At 44.5% G+C, this 21188-nt stretch overlaps 1 protein-coding gene across 1 annotated transcript in view; it reads right to left on the bottom strand.

Annotated features, from left to right (window-relative positions):
• LOC311141555 (histone-lysine N-methyltransferase NSD3-like) overlaps positions 1-21188 on the bottom strand; it is a 52856-nt gene that overhangs the window by 27376 nt on the left and 4292 nt on the right. Inside the window, exons 4-22 of the mRNA XM_084176917.1 lie at positions 21032-21186; positions 18067-18678; positions 17808-17952; positions 17586-17686; positions 17407-17452; positions 17148-17278; positions 16824-16949; positions 15387-15513; positions 14790-14993; positions 14475-14654; positions 11888-12034; positions 9621-9777; positions 8983-9185; positions 8728-8840; positions 8114-8260; positions 7914-8036; positions 4159-4275; positions 3315-3456; positions 3092-3198 (exon numbers count right to left, since the gene is read on the bottom strand). Of these exons, the coding sequence (XP_084033043.1) occupies positions 3092-3198; positions 3315-3456; positions 4159-4275; positions 7914-8036; positions 8114-8260; positions 8728-8840; positions 8983-9185; positions 9621-9777; positions 11888-12034; positions 14475-14654; positions 14790-14993; positions 15387-15513; positions 16824-16949; positions 17148-17278; positions 17407-17452; positions 17586-17686; positions 17808-17952; positions 18067-18678; positions 21032-21186 (3083 nt within the window). The remainder of the gene's footprint in view (positions 1-3091; positions 3199-3314; positions 3457-4158; positions 4276-7913; positions 8037-8113; positions 8261-8727; positions 8841-8982; positions 9186-9620; positions 9778-11887; positions 12035-14474; positions 14655-14789; positions 14994-15386; positions 15514-16823; positions 16950-17147; positions 17279-17406; positions 17453-17585; positions 17687-17807; positions 17953-18066; positions 18679-21031; positions 21187-21188) is intronic.

Raw genomic sequence — 21188 nt, 5'->3', positions numbered from 1 at the left:
GACAACTCAGAGTAGGCTATTCTGTTCTTCTGAAATAGACTACATTTTCTTCATGCTTCTTTAGACCTGTCTAAAATAAATAATGGATATATTGTGAAGGTGTAGGCTATATTACATGGTTTTATTAGACTTTTTTAAATGTAGATCTTCCAAAGGTCTGCATCAGTGGCTTGTAGGCTATGTGTGGAAGCCAGGAGATGCTAAATGTGTTTATGTTAATTAATGGTAAATTACCATGAGACCGACAGTTATTTGTTTGACAATCACCGGCTGACGAAATTTCGTCACCGCCACAGTATTACGGTTACTGTCCTTGCAGAATCACGAACCGGTCACACACTGAAGGCCTATAGGTTCGCCACAGCGCAAACATGTCTATAATAGATATGAAGACTGTTAAGATACTGTAATAATGATTCAAGAATATTTGGTCTGGCTTAGAGTTTTTATGCGCTGACTGAATGGACTTTTTTTTTACTCCGCTGGTCTCGGGAAGGAATTACGAGTCCTCACTGTCCGAGACAGAGTCAAGTCCGAGTACAAATGTATCCGACACTGAGACACTCAATATGTGGTCTCGAGACGGGACTCGAGACCGGTCTACAACACTGCGATGAACCTACAGATTCTACTTGTAGAATCGCAATGCTCGTCAGTGACCAACAACTTGAATTTGAGCCAATCGGAGAGCACGAACCCTCACGTGGGGGAGCCAAAAAAAAAAAAGAAGAGGGCATTTTCTTCGTACATCCATGGATGAGCCAGTCATACTTAATATGCACCCTTACGGAAAAAAAGATTGTAGTCAGAGTGCAGTATAACTGCAGCTAGTATGCAACTAGAGTCCAAAATACCACAGTCGACTGCCGTTACTGCACTTTTACTGCAGTTAAAAAAATTAATACATTTGTAAGGACAATGTAGGCTATGGGATTGTACCTAGCTAAGTGCACAGACGCAATGCACACAACACTAAGGCCAAACAACGCTACTGCCACCTTCTGGTTTTTATTATTTTAACAAGGCTGAGTGGCTGACAACTTCCAAGGTCTTTGCTGTGTGAACACAAAAGAGATTGACTGTCGACACTCTGTTCAGAAATGCTAAGTACAGTTGGCAGGCAAACGTTTGACAATCCTACCAGTGTGTCTGAGCTATAAGATATGTAATAGTCAACGGAGGATAAACATTTTTTTTGTGGACCAATTTGGGTAAGCAATTTGTGTAAGTAAGTCTTCGAGACGGGACGACAACAAATTTGAAAACTGTTTAATATCTGTTTATCAAAGATAATTAGAAATGAGTTCTGTATTCACATCTCCCCCAAATGAACCTTTGTGTACAGCTGTGTTAATCATTGAGCAATAGTGGACCTAATTGATTCCACATTTTTAAATACACCTTGGGGGGGAATACCATCCCATCCAGGTGATTTGCCTTTATTCATGCTATCCAATGCTCATTTCAGTTCATTGAGAAAGATTTGGGCTCCCAGGGAGGTGGCTTCCTATGTTGAGGATTAACAATCTGGGGTGTACAGTTCTTTATAGAAGTGAGAGAATCTTTTATTAATTTGGGTTCTGATATGAATTCCCCTATTTCAGATTCAATAGTTGCTGTATCAGCTAAGCTTACTGCGTAGCTTGTTGGCCAGTAAACGACTGGGACAATGACCATGGAAGTAATGGTTGAGTCTAACTCTATGGATGGCAAATTCTGCTCTCTGTCTTACCAATACATAGATGGAAATGCAGTTGTATTATTTTGAATAAAACCTTTGGTGGCATCACATAGAATCCGGGGTTCATCGACTGAATTTGTATTAAATCATTAAGAATGAACTTAGTTCAATTTCAAATTGATCACAGAATGTAGGATTTTGTAGTAATGAAACGCCATCTTGTTGCTCTTTTAGGAGATTCTGACATTTTGTAATTGGCAGTAGTAGGTGGGGTGATCGGTCAAGCTCATATGTCGAATTTCTATGTTCATAATTGTACAAAATAGAGGTGTAGATAATATAAAATCGATTTCTCCCTGTTTGAGTAGAAAGTGTACTCGTTCGCTTTTGGATTATGTGCTTGCAAACATGAGGTTGTAATCAGAGTATACTGTATGTTGGAGAGCCTTGGTTGCGTGTGGATTGTAGTTAGTCTTAATAGATTTGTCCTGCATGTCCAAAATGGCATTCATGTCTGTCCCAATAACCAGATGGAATTCAGATAATTCTAACACTATGCTGTTCAGAGAATCAAAAAACGTAGAATCATATGAATTTGTAGCATACACATTAATAAAGGCAATTTTCTTTCCATTATGGATACATTTAAGGAAAGTGTTTCTGCCTTTTTGGTCTTCGCCCTTACCCAAGATGGTGGTTGAATTTCTTATGTATCATTATGATTACACCTTTTGTTTGAGTCTGATGAAAAAGCAGCCAGTTTGTACAAATGGTTGTGCATTCTGTGTGTGTCCTTATGGAGCAGCTGTGTTTATTGGAGCATTTCTATATCAATATGCTTTCTTGCTGGGATATTAAGACAGCTTGAACGTTTGATAGGGCAATTTAAGCCTTTCATATTCCAAGAGAGAATAGCTAGTGTTGCCATTGTTTTTCAGAAAGGAATGTTATATTAATGATATAATTGTTATCTTTACTGTTGATAAGCCCATAGATGTGTAACAAAAAGCAGGACCCACAGGGAAACTCACCGGTCATTCCCACCCAGAAAACCCTCCCTGTAAACCACCCTCCCTGTAAACCCCCCCTCTTAACAGATATCTAAGCCTAAACAGTCAAATAGGATACTGTAGCTGTAGGAGCAATAGCTCTTAATCCATTGTCATCATTTATTATTAGCAATATGGTTTATATGACCTTCTGAGAAGAGACATTCTGAAAATGTACCTTGTTAAAAACAGAGAGAGAAGAGATGTAAACCCTGTTAGGCCCGCTTCTATAAGACTATACAACATTGCAGACAAACCATGGACAGAAGCGTTCTGCTAAGGTGAGACACCAGTAACATGTTACTTGATTCCTACATGATGCAGTCATAATAAGGAGAGAGAATGTGGGCGTGTCCCGTACCGTAGGCCGCACCCCTAGGAAGCCAGAGCAGTTCTCAGCTCCACAGTGGCACGATGACCTTCTATTCCCCACCAAGTCCAGGTTATAGTTAAACGTCAACTCAGTGCCTGCAGAACACACACGATTATAGTTAAATGTCAGCTCCGTGTCTGCAGGAGAGATGAGATCGATCAGAGAAATCAATCACCAAAAATACAGAACGCGTGCGTGTCGCTCTCCTCACCAGCATCTATGTCACACAGGGTGAAGAGCCCTATCCGTACATCTCCGTTGACAGTCCATTTCTGCGTCTCACAGTTGGGGCTGCAGCTGTGGTTAATGAAGCGAGAGGTGTTCCCTTTGGGACCCGCGTCAATCACCCGGTCCTGAGGAACACACACAGGCACTTAGACATACACACACACACGCACGTATGCACACAGTTAGACCCCCACACACACAGCCAAGCGACGCACACTACTGAAAAGAGAGAGACACATAGCTTAACAGATTCATACACATACTACAATGCATTCGGAAAGTATTCAGGCCCCTTGACTTTTTCCACATTGTTACGTTACAGCCTTATTCTAAAATGGATTAAATTGTTTTCCCCCCTCAATCTACACACAATAGCCCATAATGACAAAGCAAAAACAGGTTTTTATAAATTCTAGCAAAAAAATATATAAAAAATAAAATGAAATAAAACATTTACATAAGTGTTCAGACCCTCTATTCAGTACTTTGTTGAAGCACCTTTGGCAGCGATTACAGCCTCAAGTCTTCTTGGGTATGACGGTACAAGCTTGGCACACCTGTATTTGGGGAGTTTCTCCCATTCTGCTCTGCAGATCCTCTCAAGCTCTGTCAGGTTGGATGTTCGAACGGGTTCAAGTCAGAGAGTTGTCTTGGCTGTGTGCTTAGGGTCGTTTGACATTCATGCCAAAGAGTTCATTCTCGGTTTCATCAGACCAGAGAATCCGAATACTTTCCGAATGCACTGTATGTATTACTGGTCATGAGGTGTAGGGGTCAAGTAAAGGAGACCATTCCAAACTGTTGGGACACAGCCTGTACGTTGTTACCTTGGTGAGGGTGAGCATGTAGAAGTCAGTCACACGGTTCTCATGAGCGCGTTTGATTCGCTGCTGGCACTCTTCTGAATCTATCACCTCTCCCACGTACTCTGTCACAAAATCTCCCTGTGGAACAGAGGACATAAGATACACAATACACATGACTTACAACAAAGCATACCTGTGGTGTTATATAATAAAAATTTATTGGTCGCATACACATGTTATCGCAGGTGCAGCAAAATGCTTATGTTTCTAGCTCCAACAGTGCAGTAATACCTAACAATACACAACAAAATAAAAAGAAAGGAATTAAGAAATATCCGAACGAGAAAAGTCAGAGTCCAGAATATATGTGTATATGGTGGTGTGTATAGACATTATGGACAGTATATGAATAGAAAAGTTGTGCACAGCGGTAGTTACAGTGAGGGAAAAAAGTATTTGATCCCTTGCTGATTTTGTACGTTTGCTCACTGACAAAGAAATGATCAGTCTATAATTTTAATAGTAGGTTTATTTGAACAGTGAGACAGAATAACAAAAAGATCCAGAAAAACGCATGTCAAAAATGTTATACATTGATTTGCATTTTAATGAGGGAAATAAGTATTTGACCCCCTCTCAATCAGAAAGATTTCTGGCTCCCAGGTGTCTTTTACACAGGTAACGAGCTGAGATTAGGAGCACACTCTTAAAGGGAGTGCTCCTAATCTCAGCTTGTTACCTGTATAAAAAGACACCTGTCCACAGAAGCAATCAATCAGATTCCAAACTCTCCACCATGGCCAAAACCAAAGAGCTCTCCAAGGATGTCAGGGACAAAATTGTAGACCTACACAAGGCTGGAATGGGCTACAAGACCATCGCCAAGCAGCTTGGTGAGAAGGTGACAACAGTTGGTGCGATTATTCGCAAATGGAAGAAACACAAAATAACTGTCAATCTCCCTCGGCCTGGGGCTCCATGCAAGATCTCACCTCGTGGAGTTACAATGATCATGAGAACGGTGAGGAATCAGCCCAGAACTACACGGGAGGATCTTGTCAATGATCTCAAGGCAGCTGGGACCATAGTCACCAAGAAAACAATTGGTAACACTACGCCGTGAAGGACTGAAATCCTGCAGCGCCCGCAAGGTCCCCCTGCTCAAGAAAGCACATATACAGGGCCGTATGAAGTTTGCCAATGAACATCTGAATGATTCAGAGGAGAACTGGGTGAAAGTGTTGTGGTCAGATGCTCTTTGGCATCAACTCAACTCGCCGTGTTTGGAGGAGGAGGAATGCTGCCTATGACCCCAAGAACACCATCCCCACCGTCAAACATGGAGGTGGAAACATTATGCTTTGGGGGTGTTTTTCTGCTAAGGGGACAGGACAACTTCACCGCATCAAAGGGACGATGGACGGGGCCATGTACCGTCAAATCTTGAGTGAGAACCTCCTTCCCTCAGCCAGGGCATTGAAAATGGGTTGTGGATGGGTATTCCAGCATGACAATGACCCAAAACACACGGCCAAGGCAACAAAGGAGTGGCTCAAGAAGAAGCACATTAAGGTCCTGGAGTGGCCTAGCCAGTCTCCAGACCTTAATCCCATAGAAAATCTGTGGAGGGAGCTGAAGGTTTGAGTTGCCAAACATCAGCCTCAAAACCTTAATGACTTGGAGAAGATCTGCAAAGAGGAGTGGAACAAAATCCCTCCTGAGATGTGTGCAAACCTGGTGGCCAACTACAAGAAACATCTGACCTCTGTGATTGCCAACAAGGGTTTTGCCACCAAGTACTAAGTAATGTTTTGCAGAGGGGTCAAATACTTATTTCCCTCATTAAAATGCAAATCAATTTATTACATTTTTGACATGTGTTTTTCTGGATTTCTTTGTTGTTATTCTGTCTCTCACTGTTCAAATAAACCTACCATTAAACTTATAGACTGATCATGTCTGTCAGTGGGCAAACATACAAAATCAGCAGTGGATCAAATACTTTTTTCCCCCCAAGGATGAGCCTTGACTAGAATACAGTATACACACATGAAGTGAGTAAAACATTATTAACATTATTAAAACATTATTAAAAGTGACCAGTGTTCAATGACTATGTACATAGGGCAGCAGTCTCTAAGGTGCAGGGTAGAGTACCGGGTGGTAGCCGGTTAGTAACAGTGACTAAGTTCTGGGCAGGGTACTGGTCGGAGGATGGCTAGTGGTGTTTATTTAACAGTCTGATGGCCTGGAGATAGAAGCTGTTTTTCAGTCTTTCGGTCCCAGCAATGATCCACCTGTATCGTCTCTGCCTTCTAGATGGTAGTGGGGTGAACAGGCCGTGGCTCGGGTGGCTGAGGTCCTTGATGATCTTCTTGGCCTTCCTGTGACACCGGGTGCTGTAGATGTCCTGGAGGGCAGGGAGTGTGCCCCTGGTGATGCGATGGGCTGACCACAGCACCCTCTGGAGAGCCCTGCGGTTGCAGACAGTGCAATTGCCATACCAGGCAGTGATACAGCCCGACAGGATGCTCTCAATGGTGCATCTGTAGAAGTTTGTGAGGGTCTTAAGGGCCAAGCCAAATTTCTTCAGCCTCCTGAGGTTGAGGAGGCGTTGCTGCGCATTCTTCACCACACTGTCTGTGTGGATGGACTGTTTCAGGTTGTCAGTGATGTGCACGCTGAGGAACTCTGTTCACTGTGGCCCTGTCGACGTGGATGGGGGCATGCTCTCTCTGCTGTCTCCTCAAGTCCACGATTAGCTCCTTCATTTTGTTGACGTTGAGGGAGAGGTTATTTTCTTGCCACCACTCTGCCAGGGCCCTCACCTCCTCCCTGTATGCTGTCTCGTCGTTGTTGGTAATCAGGCCTACCACTATTGTGTCGTCTGCAAACTTGATGATTGAGTTGGGAGACGTGAGCATTCACGCAGTCATGTGTGAACAGGGAGTACAGGAGGGCCACCGTGTTGAGGATCAGCGTATCGGAGGTGTTGCCTACCTTCACCACCTGAGGTCGGTCCATCAGGAAGTCCAGGACCCAGTTGCACAGGGCGGGGTTCAGATCCAGGGCCCTGAACTTAATGATGAGCTTGGATGGCACTATGGTGTTGAAGGCTGACCTGTTATCGATGAACATCATTCTTACATAGGTATTCCTCTTGTCCAGATGGGATAGAGCAGTGTGCAGAGCGATTGCGTCATCCGTGGATATGTTGTATGCAAATTGTAGTGTGTCAGGTAAGGTGGAGGTGATATGTTCGTCAAATAGCCTCTCAAAGCACTTCATGAAGACAGAAGTGAGTGCTACGGGGCGATAGTCATTAAGTTCGGTTACCTTCGCTTTCTTGGGTACAGGAACAATGGCAGATATCTTGAAGCAAGTGGGGACAACAGACTGGGATAGGGAGAGATTGAATATGTCCATAAACACTCCAGCCAGCTGGTCTGCACATGCTCTGAGGACACGGCTTGGGATGCCGTCTGGGCTTAAATATCTTACTCACATCAGCCAAGAAGAACGAGAGCTCACAGTCCTTTTGAGCGGACGGATATTAACCATAATCTCTGATCTATACACAACAGGCTCGCTTCCATTTTGGTCTCTAGCCCTTATCCCGTTCGCATATGAAAGGTCTGGATAGGTACAAACAATATGACAGGCTAGGTGGAGCCTTCACAGTGTTGCTAATATCAGTGAACACTTAAAGATGAGTGGCAAAGGATAGAAATAGACCTGGGCACCACACTACGTCCACCCCAGCGCCCCTCACTCACCTTCCTGAGGGCCTGGTTGGTCTTGAGGCCCCAGCCACAACCCTCTGTCTTGATGACCCCTGTCTCGGAGTACAGACGTTTAGAGAAGCATTGGTTCTCACAGCTATCACCTGCTGGACACACCTAGGACAGGAGAACAGGGCTGATTTAAACACCATTCACACACGCATACACACGTGCGTACACACAGACACACCAACCTGTGGGTGACACTCGTACTGCAGCATGCGGTTCAGACATTGGGAGTCCAGGCTGCAGGGGTGTTCGTCCGTGGGCTTACAGTTGCATCGTGGGATTTCAGACAGGTCGGCTATGTGCACCTGCACCTTCCCCACCGGCTTGTTGGACTGAAAGAGACATGACAACAATGTGTCAGTGAGGACACACCAAGACTCAGACCAACACACATGGTCACAGATGAGATCTAAAGAGGTCTCATTCAGCTAAAAGAGCCAATTCTCAGTTTGCTTGGCAAAGCAAGACTTCGTATTTATTATGGATCCCCATTAGCTGCTGCCAAGGTAGCAGCTACTCTTTCAGGGGTGAAGCAAAATTAAGTCAGTTATACACCATTTTAAAAAACATAATACCCTTCACAACAGATTAAGTGTGTGCCCTCAGGCCATTACTTTACTACCACATATCTACAACACAAAATACATGTATAGGTGTGTGTGTGTAGAGTGCGTATGTTTTCGTGTGTGTATATGCGTGTATCTGTGCCTGTGTGTGTCTCTTCACAGTCCCAGAAGATTTGTAGGGAAGGTATATGTTTGTAGGGTAGGGCTATATACAGTATGACTGGATGTATTACCTTGATGAACTTGTATGGTGGTGGTTTGCGTGAGTTGCGTTCCTGCTCCAGGGCCTCCCTGCTCTCCCTCTGTGACTTGAGCTCCTGGAACCTCCGAGCAGCCTCCTCCAGAGCTGACACACACAGAAGGGATGGAATTACATTCTGCCTGTCTCACACACACACACACACTCAGGGATAAGGCACTATCATATCACTCAAGAACCAACAGAGCCCAGAGCAGAGAGCACAGAATAGAGCCAAAGGCGGCATCACCTTTCTTGAAGGTCTTGTTGATGTTAATTTGGCCCGTGACAGGGGTCTTGTCGTTCTCCACGTAGGGAAACACACGGCCCTGGTTGATCCAGTAGTAGTCATGGGAACCAAAGAAGAAGACTGGGAAGTCTCCGATATCGTGGCGGAGCGTCTGGATGTTGGGGGGCACCAGGCGAGGGTTACAGATCTCCGCTGGCCACCACCTGATGGGGACAGACAGGGGACAGCATGGAACATGAGGAAAGAAAGAGCGCTTATCAGTCCATAAGATACAGCTATAAGTGTTGTCGTTTTCCTAACAATTAAGCCAAACATCTGATTCTAAAACTAGTTTCTGAAATACATGAACCCTTCGTAGTGTACAGTAATATGCCACTCTCATCCTGTTTCTGCATCTAGCAACAATGTTGTTTCCACATATTCCGAGTTGTGTTGTTCCTCAGCTGTAGTTTCACACTAAATATGCTCTCAATAACATAAAGTGTAAACACTATTGGTGTTTATCCATTCAATTATTGGGAGAATATTTGGAGTGTGCGACTATCATTATGATTATTATTATATTTTTTACATACAGTACGTTTACTATACCAATAGTCAGCACCTCTCCAACATCTTTTGGGTGTGCATCAACTCACCTGTAGTTCCCCAGTTTGACCCAGACGATCTGTTTGTAGTGGGGTTTCCTTCCTAATCTGCACTCCCTGCAGGACCACGCCCCCTCTGGCATCGCCATCTCCAAACACTCTGGGTGGAACGACGCCGGGCACAACGCACAGCACAGCAGCTTCTCTCCTGCATGGGTGTGTGTGTGTGTGTATAGAGAAAAGAGCAGCACAGGGTTAGAGAACATACTTCCACACCTGGACACTAGGGGCCACCACACTCTAAACCTTATCCTTAGGCATGCCAGTCATTCAAACCTATACACTGTGAGTAATGCTTTGCCCAAGCAGAGGAAGAAGCGAAGCGAGAGGATTTACTCCGCCCAAAATCAGTCCACGAAAATAAGACCATGAAGTGAGGAATTTTTGTATGGAGGTCAATGAGCGTGTCGAATTTGATCAACAAAAAATGTAATTGCTAATTTGCTACGTGAGGCTTATTTGATCAAATAGAAGTTTCGTAATGGTTAGGTCGTTAGGAATGCACTGATGTAAGTGGACACGTGGCATTTCGGCAACAACAAAAAACTAAACAAAAACGACTATACGGTCACTCGACCATCTTGTCAATATAATATCAATTATTTGGCCCAAGTAAGTAATATGGTCTTCCAGAGAGTTGGAGGAGTCATTGTGACATTGCTTACACCCATACGCTCCTTTCATATGTATGGGATATGTCTAAGGATAGGTATTTATTTTGAACTGGACCATCATATGGGCCTGAAGTGAACCTTTTCCAAAGGATTCACAATGTTGGAATAATTTGTAACTCCCACAATATAATAAAGTTTGCTTTATCTATATGAAAACTATGCTGTTGTGGACACAATTTTGATCAAAGAGAGTAGTCTTGACATTGATGCTGTCCTCTGCTTTTTCCTTAGCAGTCAGTCACTGATGGTGTAGTGGAATGTCTGAAAGGCAGGTTTAGAGTACAAGGCCCCTTGTACAAATCACCACACATGCAATAGCACCGATGATAATTAAATCAGCAAATAAACCATAAGTCACAAAAAAAAACAATTACCAAAATATAAGAGAAACGGCACAAAGCTGACATGCACTCCTTGTTCCACTTCTCTGCACCACTATACGTACCCCAGATAGTCTTTATGGAATCTCATTAAAATATGTGGTTGTGGAAGTGTTTTAAATGCCAAATGGGTAACATCATGGATGAGTAACAATTCACATTATATGCCAACTAGAAGGAAGATTGTCAGCATCTTATTCAAACATTCCCAGTTTTGATTTATTCATCAAATTGATGATCTTGTGAGGAATATTATACCTGTTATGAGCAATAACCTATTTGAATTAATTGCATTTCAATGCAGAATCAATATGTATTGTAACAATTACCTCCTTAACACAGCAAAACAAGACCGCAAACATCCGATCAAGGTAAAGGCTGATCGTGGTACAGTGACCGATCAAGGTAAAGGCTGATCGCGGTACAGTGACCGATCAAGGTAAAGGCTGATCGCGGTACAGTGACCGATCAAGGTAAAGGCTGATCGCGGTACAGTGAAAGCAAAAGAGAAGCAAGTGAGCAGTTAGAAAAAGTAGCTATTAGTATTAGTCTTTCAGATGACGACAAGCTCAAAGTGCTGAAGCAGAGAAGCTGTGTTCCTCTAGCAGTAACATGCCCCCCCTCATACAGACAGGGCGTAAAATAACCCTGTGAGACAGGTCATCACTCTTTCCCAATTCTGATGATGAAATCAAATTATGTGTTATGTTACAGTGTGCTGTGGTCCGCTTATACAAATTCCCTTTTGTGTAGCTCAGTTGGGCCCGTGTAGCTCAGTTGGTAGAGCATGGGGCTTGCAACGCCAGGGTTGTGGGTTCAATTCCCACAGGGGGACAGTATGAAAAAAATAGAAAATATATGTATGCACTCACTAACTAAGTCGCTCTGGATAAGAGCGTCTGCTAAATTAGTTTGTATTGGAGAGGAGTGTCACATTCCACAGCTTCACAGAGATGAGCTTTGCTCACTTTTAATGCCGTTAACACTGGTTCCTGGTTGAACCAGTGCATGTTAGGGTCCCTGAACATGTATTTTAAGCCCTGCTGTAGTGTTAATGGCAGCAGACTGTATTGTTCACAAGCTAGAGGCAGAACAAAGCAATAAGGAGGAACATCAAATCAACTGTGGGGAGTCTAGACATATTCAAACACACATACACACACACCAGTGGGAAACGGGAGAGCGAGTAAAACAGTTCTGTTACCTTTCCCAATATTCTTTTTGGTAGCTGACGAAGAAGAGGGAATCATAGGTAATTTCAACTCAGCACGATTTGACTCAGTCAGAAGGTAGTGGGACTTATAGGCATATGAACTTAATATGGTGTCAGTAAGGTCCTGCACTAACAGTCCTACACAAGACACACAGGAAGAGACTGGGTGAGCCGCAATCAGACTACAGTACCCATGATACCACAGGAGAAAAAGAACACATACACTGTTAGAACACATAAACGAGAGAGAAAGAGGAGTAAAAGTAAACTAAAGAGTCGTCCCAATAGAACACTCCGCTTATAAGAATCAACTGCTTTTGGTACCCATGGGGACCAAAATATTTCTACACTTACAATGTACTCCGTAATCAAATCAGTTAGAAAAGTCTAATCATCCAGAACAGATGTATTTCTTGTAAGAGGAGTGCACTGTAAAAGCACAGATCAGTACATATAAAGCGGCTTCAGAAAGTGTTCACCCCCGTTGACTTTTTCACATTTTGTTGTATTACAGCCTGAATTTCAAATGGATTACTGGCTTAGACACAATACCCCATAACATCAAAGTGGAATTATGTTTTTAGAAATTTTAACAAATTATTAAAAAATGAAAAGCTGAAATGTCTTGAGTCAATAAGTATTCAACCACTTTTTTTATGGCAAGCCTAAATAAGTTCAGGAGTAAACATTTGCTTAACAAGTCACATAATAAGTTGCATGGACTCACTGTGTGCAATAATAGTGTTTAACATGATTTTTGTAATGACTACCTGATCTCTGTACCCCACACATAATTAGCGATACGGTCCCTCAGTCAAGCAGTGAATTTCAAACACAGATTCAACCACAAAGACCAGGGAAGTTTTCCAATGCCTCGCAAAGAAGGGCACTTATTGGTAGATAAAAAAACCAGACATTGAATTTCCCTTTGAGCATGGTGAAGTTATTAATTACACTTTGGATGGTGTATCAATACACCCAAAGATACAGGGGTCCTTCCTAACTCAGTTGCCGGAGAGGAAGGAAACCACTCAGGGATTTCACCATGAGGCCAATGGTGACTTTAAAACAGTTACAGAGTTTAACGGCTGTGATTGCAATAAAGGCACTCAAGTAAAACTGCAACAACAAAAAAATATGCAAAGAAATTAACTTGTTCTGAATACAAAGCATTACGTTTGGGGGAAATCCAACACAACACATCACAGAGCACCACTCTTCATATTTTCAAGCGTGGTGGTGGCTGCATCATGTTATGGGTATGCTTGTCATTGGCAAGGAATAGGGAGTTTTTAAAGATAAAAATAAATGGAATAGAGCTAAGCACAGGCAACATCCTTGAGGAAAACCTGGTTCAGCCTGCTTTCCAACAGACATTGGGAGACAAATTCACCTTTCAGCAGGACAATAACCTAAAACACAATGCCAAATATACTCTGGAGTTGCTTACCAAGACGACATTGAATGTTCCTGAGTGGCTGAGTTAGTTTTGACTTAAATCGGCTTGAAAATCTATGGCAAGACTTGAAAATGGCTAGCAATGATCAACAACCAACTTGACAGAGCTTGAAGAGTTTTAAAAAGAATGGACAAATATTGTATAATCCAGACTTACCCAGAAAGAGACTCATAGCTGTAATCGCTGCCAAAGGTGATTCTAACATGTATTGACTCAGGGGTGTGAATACTTATGAGATATTTCTGTATTTCATTTCCAATCATTTTTAAAATTATGTTTTCACTTTGTCATAATGGGGTATTATGTGTAGGTGGGTGAGAAAAAAAAAAATTTAATCCATTTGAATTCAGGCTGTAACACAAAATGTGGAATAAGTCAAGGGTTATGAATACTTTCTGAAGGCACTACCACATCAGGTCCAAATGGTAAGTACAACAGAGACAACAGTAATGGTCAAATGTCACAAATACATTTACAAACAGGAGAATGCATCGTAACTATCATAAAGGTTGAATGAATCTCCACCATCACACAACTAGACAATGTTAGATATCCAGTTCTTCGAATAGCCACGTTCACACTGCACTTAGCCCAGGTCTAACAGCCGCCTTACCCTGGGATAGGAGTCTGCGGTTTTGAGGACTACTGAGGAGCACTGAGTTGAGAAAGATCAACCAACACCAGTAGTCTCCCCAGCTAAGCCTCTGTGGTCCCAGAGAGAGCATCACACACATCAATTACCACTAGGGGGATAAATACAGTTTGAATGATAAGAGAAGACTGGATTAGAGGGGATTAGATTTGGAGAGGGGGAGCACTGGCTAACCCTTACACCTGAGAGGAACAGAAGGAGTTGGAGCTAGGGCTCTATTCACTCAAACACTGTGTCCAGAAGTCTCAGGGGGAGAACAAAGCCACATTCCTCTCTCCTGCTTCTCCTTCTGTCCTCCAGTCAAACATTGTGAAGCCACGGGGCTCCCCTTCGGGAGACAATGGGTCAGGGGCCCTGGTCAAAAGTAGTGCACTATATAGGGAATATAGTGCCATTTGGGACACAGAAAGGGTGAGTGAGTCAGGGTGGGTCCCTACAGGAGGTCTAAGGTGGGAGATAGAGCTTACCTCGGGCACAGAGGAAGCACCAGTTCACATTGACGGGTGAGGAGAGGAGGCCGTTCCTCTTGGCGATGCCATGGCGGCTGCAGATCATGATGTGGTGGGTGAGGACCACGCTGCCCGCTGCCACACAGCTGTCCCCTGTGTGGTACGCAACAGGGCAGCGCAGACAACGCATCATACGTCCTGGGGAGGGGGAGAGGAAGGAGAGACGAGTGTTAGACAAAGAGAGACTAACACCTACAGTATGTGAGGGGCCATGTCAAAAGCCTAAAGTGGCTTCCGCTCCTCTCCATCTAGACCAGTGGTCTTCCTCCCTACCTTTGGTGGCTTGGTGCAGGTCTCTCTCCAGACAGCAGGTGGCACAGGTATGCTGGGGGCAGCGGAACCCCCCGCCTGTACCACCCCCCACAGTGCCAGGGAGTTTACGCACGCAGTCGTCATGGTAATACCGCCCGCAGCCAACCACTGAGCAGCGCAACACCTCCCCTCCCCCTGCCTTACAGCTGAAACACGAGTGAGAGCCTAGCGAGAGAGCGAGAGAGAGAGAGAGAGAGAGAGAGAGAGCGAGAGCGAGAGAGAGAGGTGAATGCCAGTCTACTCTTCATTCCTCCATCAGAGAAATCTCTCATGTCTGCCGGGTTGAAATCACACAGAAATATTTGTCTGTAAGGTAATTTGCATAATCAGGGCTTAAGCAGTCTTCTCTGTTCACACCCACAGCTTCATCAGCATTCACAAAGTAGAAGGATGTGTCCTGGAATAACTTAAATAATCCTTTCAACCATTTCAGCCAAAATGATACTGTAAAGATTAAAGGAGCAATTAAAGAGAACATGTCTAATGGTTGTGTAGGTCTAGTAATGATTAGTATGTAAATGCATCGTGTATGTGTTGCGACATCATGCCATGTCTCACCGTTTCTACATTCCAGACATGTAAACTTGCCCTCGGGTATGGAGGCGAGACCCAGGCACTCCAGATGGAACAGCCGACAGCAGTCTCCCTCACACGACACCAGACCCTCTCCATACACCTCACAGATCTACACACAGAGGAAGATATAGAAACACCCAACCCTCTCCATACATACACCTTACAGTTCTACACAGAGAAACTGTCAGAAACCGTCTCAGGGAAGCTCATCTGCGTGCTCGTCATCCTCACCAGGGTCTTGACCTGACTGCAGTTCGGCGTCGCAACCGACTTCAGTGGGCAAATTCTCACCTTCGATGGCCACTGGCACACTGGAGAAGGAAGTGTGCTCTTCACAGATTAATCCTGGTTTCAACTGTACTGGGCAGATGGGGTTGTGTGGGCAAGCGGTTTGCTGATGTCAACGTTGTGAACAGAGTGCCCCATGGTGGCGGTGGGGTAATGGTATGGGCAGGCATAAGCTACGGACAACTAACAAAATGTCATTTTATCGATGGCAATTTGAACGCACAGAGATACCGTGACAAAATCCTGAGGCCCATTGTCGTGCCATTCAGCCGCCGCCATCACCTCATGTTTCAGCATCATAATGCATGGCCCCATGACGCAAGGATTTGTACACAATTTCTGGAAGCTGAAAATGTCCCAGTTCTTCCATGGCCTGCATACTCACCAGACATGTCCACCCATTGAGCATGTTTGGGAGGCTCTTCATCGACGTGTACAATAGCATGTTCCAGTTCCCGCCAATATCCAGCAACTTCGCACAGCCATTTAAAAAATATTTTACCTTTATTTAACTAGGCAAGTCAGTTAAGAACAAATTCTTATTTACAATGACGGCCTACACCGGCCAAACCCGGACGACGCTGGGCCAATTGTGCGCCGCCCTATGGGACTCCCAATCACGGCCGGTTGTGATACAGGCTGGAATCGAACCAGGGGGTCTGTAGTGATGCCTCAAGCACTGAGATGCAGTGCCTTAGACCACTGCACCACTCGGGAGCATTGAAGAGGAGTGGGACAACATTCCACAGGCCACAATCAACAGCGATGTGTCGTACTACATGAGGCAAATGGTGGTCACACCAGATACTGACTGCTTTTCTGATCCACTCCTCTACCTTTTTTTAAAGGTATCTGTGACCAACAGATGCATATCTGTATTCCCAGTCATGTGAAATCCATAGATTACATTAGGGCCAAATTTATTTATTTCAATTGACTGATTTCCTCATATGAACTGTAACTCAGTAATATCTTTGAAATTGTTGCCTGTTGCGCTTATATTTGTGTTCAGTGTATATTTCTTTTGCTTTCTTCTAAAATGATCACAGAGAGAGGGGAAGAGAGAAAATTTGGTGAAAAGACAGAAGAGGAGAAAGGAGGAGGGGATGGGAGAGGAGTGCAGTGGCGTACCTGGCAGACAGTGTCTCTCTTGGCTGTGCTGCTTCCTTGTCTGGAAAGACTGGAGTCCACTGACTGGCTGTCTGACGCGTCTGCATCTGCTGCTGCTGGACTGTCCAAACTCTTCCCAAACAGACTCTACACAAGAGAGAGTGGGCTTTGTGTGTGTGTATATATATATATATATATATATATATATATATATATATATATATATATATATATATATATATATATATATATATACACACACCTTGAGGTCATTTAGCCTTCTAAAGTCAGGGTCTGAGGTGTCTCAGTACTGAAAGCTTGGTGTGTGTGTGTGTGTGTGTTTACCTGGGGATCATTGAGGCCTCTAGAATCAGAGTCGGATGTGTCTCTGTACTGAGAGGAGGCCATCTCTACGTCTGTGGAGGCTCTGCTGCGTTTCTTCAGAGGCTTACAGGCATCCGAGATCTCACTGGCTCCTACACACACACATCACAGGTTAACACACACCTCCACTTCCCTTTTTATGACCCAACACGTTAAACAAAGCCAGTATGCTTAGAGCAGGATGGGAAAGAGAGAGTCATAGGACTGAGCTGGAGTCTACCTTTCTGTGAGCCTGTTCTCAGAGTAGTCTCAGGAGCCATCTCACCCTGCAGGGAGACAGAAAAAGAGATCTGTTTCAGATCTCTCTGTTGTATTGTGATCCTCCTCTAGAGAACTGAGTGACAGAACCACCAGTATGGTACATTACAGAGGGGAACAGTGGTAGTAGCAGGTTGGTACCTGTTCCTTTTTAGTCTTCTTTTTGGGGACGGGCTCACAGCCCTTCTCTGACTCTGATCTGCTCCTCACTGACCTGCGCTGCTGCTTACGCTCCTGAGAACCTACCGGAAGGAGACACCTGGTTAAACACCTCTGCTATATGGGGAACATATTCACACCAACAGAATATTCACAACCGTTATCACCAGAGGACCCAGAAAACGTCCAAACACACGTACGTACCTGGTGGGGTGCTGTGCTGAGACCCAGGACAGGAGGTGTGCTGTGATGCTTCCTGGTCACTTCTCCTCTCCTCCCTGTCCTCTTTCTTCTCTCCCTCATCCCTCTTTCCTCCTCTCTGGACTGGGTTCCGGTTAACTCCACAGCGCTGGAGAAACAAAAACTCCACTTAGAAATAATGTTTCAATTCAGTTTAGAGCAACAACAACAACATTCATCACCATTGTCAACTAGGGAGTCTAGACCAATAGAGAGCACCCACCTCTGGTGAGCAGTATCCCAGGTCAGCCTGTCGGCCTTCTCCCTCCTCCCTCTCTCTCTCTCTCCGTGGTGAGGGCAGGGCTTTCCTCTGCAGCAGAGGCCACACTTGGTCACACTTGGTGATCTCCACATTTAGTTTCTTCATGGTAATAGAGAGAGGCAGCAGCTTCCTGGCAGCGGCTGTCTTCCAGGCCCTTACAGGGGCAGGGGACTCCTGGGTTCCCCCTGCCTCAGACAGGGCCTCCCGGGCAGGGGGGCTGGGCTGGCCAGGGTCACAGCTCTGGTCTTTCTCTGAGGTCTGGGGGACGGCTGGGTCATCTGCATTAGGAACACTACACTGCCTACAAGGCTGTCTTCTGGATGGCTCCGCCCGGTCCGGTGATGTCACTGCAACTTCTTCTTTCTTACTTGTTGCGATAGAAGAGCGTTGGGTACGACCGGCGGTCCTGGTTGAGGTCTTCTTGGCGGGTGGGGGAGCATTGGGGTCGGGGTCGACGTAGATGAAGGTGTAGTTGTCGATACGTTCCTGCTGAGTCATCAGGAAGGCGTCCTCTGCATGGCCGACGCCCACCTCCCACTGAGCACGCTCTCTCTGGGGGAAGGGCTTCATCAGCTGACACAAACACACACACATTTTAATTACATTTTGAAGACACTTATTTTTATTTTACCTTTATTTAACCAGGTAAGCCAGTTGAGAACAAGTTCTCATTTACAACTGCGACCTGGCCAAGATAAAGCAAAGCAGTGCGATAAAAAACAACAACACAGAGTTACATATGCGGTAAACAAAACATAAAGTCAAAAATACAACAGAAAATATATATACAGTGTGTGCAAACGTAGCAAGTTATGGAGGTAAGGCAATAAATAGGCCATAGTGCAAAATAATTACAATTTAGTATTAACACTGGAATGATAGATGTGCAAGAGATGATGTGCAAATAGAGATACTGGGGTGCAAATGAGCATATCCAGTCAGTGCATTCAACTAAGTTTAGTAGGCCCTTTCTTCGAAATTGTAAAATTGTAAAGTGGTTATCCCACTGGCTATAGGGTGAATGCACCAATTTGTAAGTCGCTCTGGATAAGAGCGTCTGCTAAATGACGTAAATGTAAATGTAAATGAAATAGCCAATATCAGCAAAACATAATCACTACACCAGCTCAATCCCATACATACCCATTACTTCACCTACAATCCCATATACCTGTACGTATGTACACTACTACATACAGTGAGGGAAAAAAGTATTTGATCCCCTGCTGATTTTGTACGTTTGCCCACTGACAAAGACATGATCAGTCTATAATTTTAATGGTAGGTTTATTTGAACAGTGAGAGACAGAATAACAACAAAGAAATACAGAAAAACGCATGTCAAAAATGTTATAAATTGATTTGCATTTTAATGAGGGAAATAAGTATTTGACCCCTCTGCAAAACATTACTTAGTACTTGGTGGCAAAACCCTTGTTGGCAATAACAGAGGTCAGACGTTTCTTGTAGTTGGCCACCAGGTTTGCACACATCTCAGGAGGGATTTTGTCCCTCTCCTCTTTGCAGATCTTCTCCAAGTCATTAAGGTTTCGAGGCTGATGTTTGGCAACTCGAACCTTCAGCTCCCTAAACAGATTTTCTATGGGATTAAGGTCTGGAGACTGGCTAGGCCACTCCAGGACCTTAATGTGCTTCTTCTTGAGCCACTCCTTTGTTGCCTTGGCCGTGTGTTCTGGGTCATTGTCATGCTGGAATACTCATCCACGACCCATTTTCAATGCCCTGGTTGAGGGAAGGAGGTTCTCACCCAAGATTTGACGGTATATGGCCCCGTCGTATATCGTCCCTTTGATGCGGTGAAGTTGTCCTGTCCCCTTAGCAGAAAAACACCCCCAAAGCATAATGTTTCCACCTCCATGTTTGACGGTGGGGATGGTGTTCTTGGGGTCATAGGCAGCATTCCTCCTCCTCCAAACACGGCGAGTTGAGTTGATGCCAAAGAGCTCAATTTGTCTCATCTGACCACAACACTTTCACCCAGTTCTCCTCTGAATCATTCAGATGTTCACTGGCAAACTTCAGACGGCCCTGTATATGTGCTTTCTTGAGCAGGGGGACCTTGCGGGCGCTGCAGGATTTCATTCCTTCACGGCGTAGTGTGTTACCAATTGTTTTCTTGGTGACTATGGTCCCAGCTGCCTTGAGATCATTGACAAGATCCTCCCGTGTAGTTCTGGGCTGATTCCTCACCGTTCTCATGATCATTGCAACTCCACGAGGTGAGATCTTGCATGGAGCCCCAGGCCGAGGGAGATTGACAGTTCTTTTGTGTTTCTTCCATTTGCGAATAATCGCACCAACTGTTGTCACTTTCTCAAAAAGCTGCTTGCCGATGGTCTTGTAGCCCATTCCAGCCTTGTGTAGGTCTACAATCCTGTCCCTGTCATCCTTGGAAAGCTCTTTGGGGTCTTGGCCATGGTGGAGAGTTTGGAATCTGATTGATTGATTGCTTCTGTGGACAGGTGTCTTTTATACAGGTAACAAGTTGAGATTAGGAGCACTAAGAGTGTGCTCCTAATCTCAGCTCGTTACCTGTATAAAAGACACCTGGGAGCCAGAAATCGTTCTGATTGAGAGGGGGTCAAATACTTATTTCCCTCATTAAAATGCAAATCAATTTATAACATTTTAGACATGCGTTTTTCTGGATTTTGTTGTTGTTATTCTGTCTCTCACTGTTCAAATAAACCTACCATTAAAATGATAGACTGATCATTTCTTTGTCAGTGGGCAAAGGTACAAAATCAGCAGGGGTTCAAATACTTTTTTCCCTCACTGTAAATCTCATGTTTGAAGAAAAGTCATGGTGCAAGCCTCGAAAACAGGCCAGCCCTTTTCCCTTTAAACCGGTGTCAAGAGTGTGAGGTGGGTATACTTGTCAGGCCAGGCAGTGCTGTGTCTCTACCTTGTGTCTCTCTGCGGTGTTGGTGGTCTTGCGTAGCGTCTCAGCCTGCAGCTCATCAAACTGGTGTTCTCCCTGGTACATGACCACCCTCTTCTCATGGATCCAGGCCCGCTCCGCCACGCTGCCAAAGAACTGCACATGGTACTCCCTGTGACCT

The sequence above is a fragment of the Coregonus lavaretus genome (genome assembly GCF_964263955.1).
Source record: "Coregonus lavaretus genome assembly, chromosome: 14".
NCBI lineage: Eukaryota > Metazoa > Chordata > Actinopteri > Salmoniformes > Salmonidae > Coregonus > Coregonus lavaretus.
The sequence above is the reverse complement of the archived record's forward strand: the minus strand, read 5'-3'. Positions and strand labels throughout refer to the sequence as shown.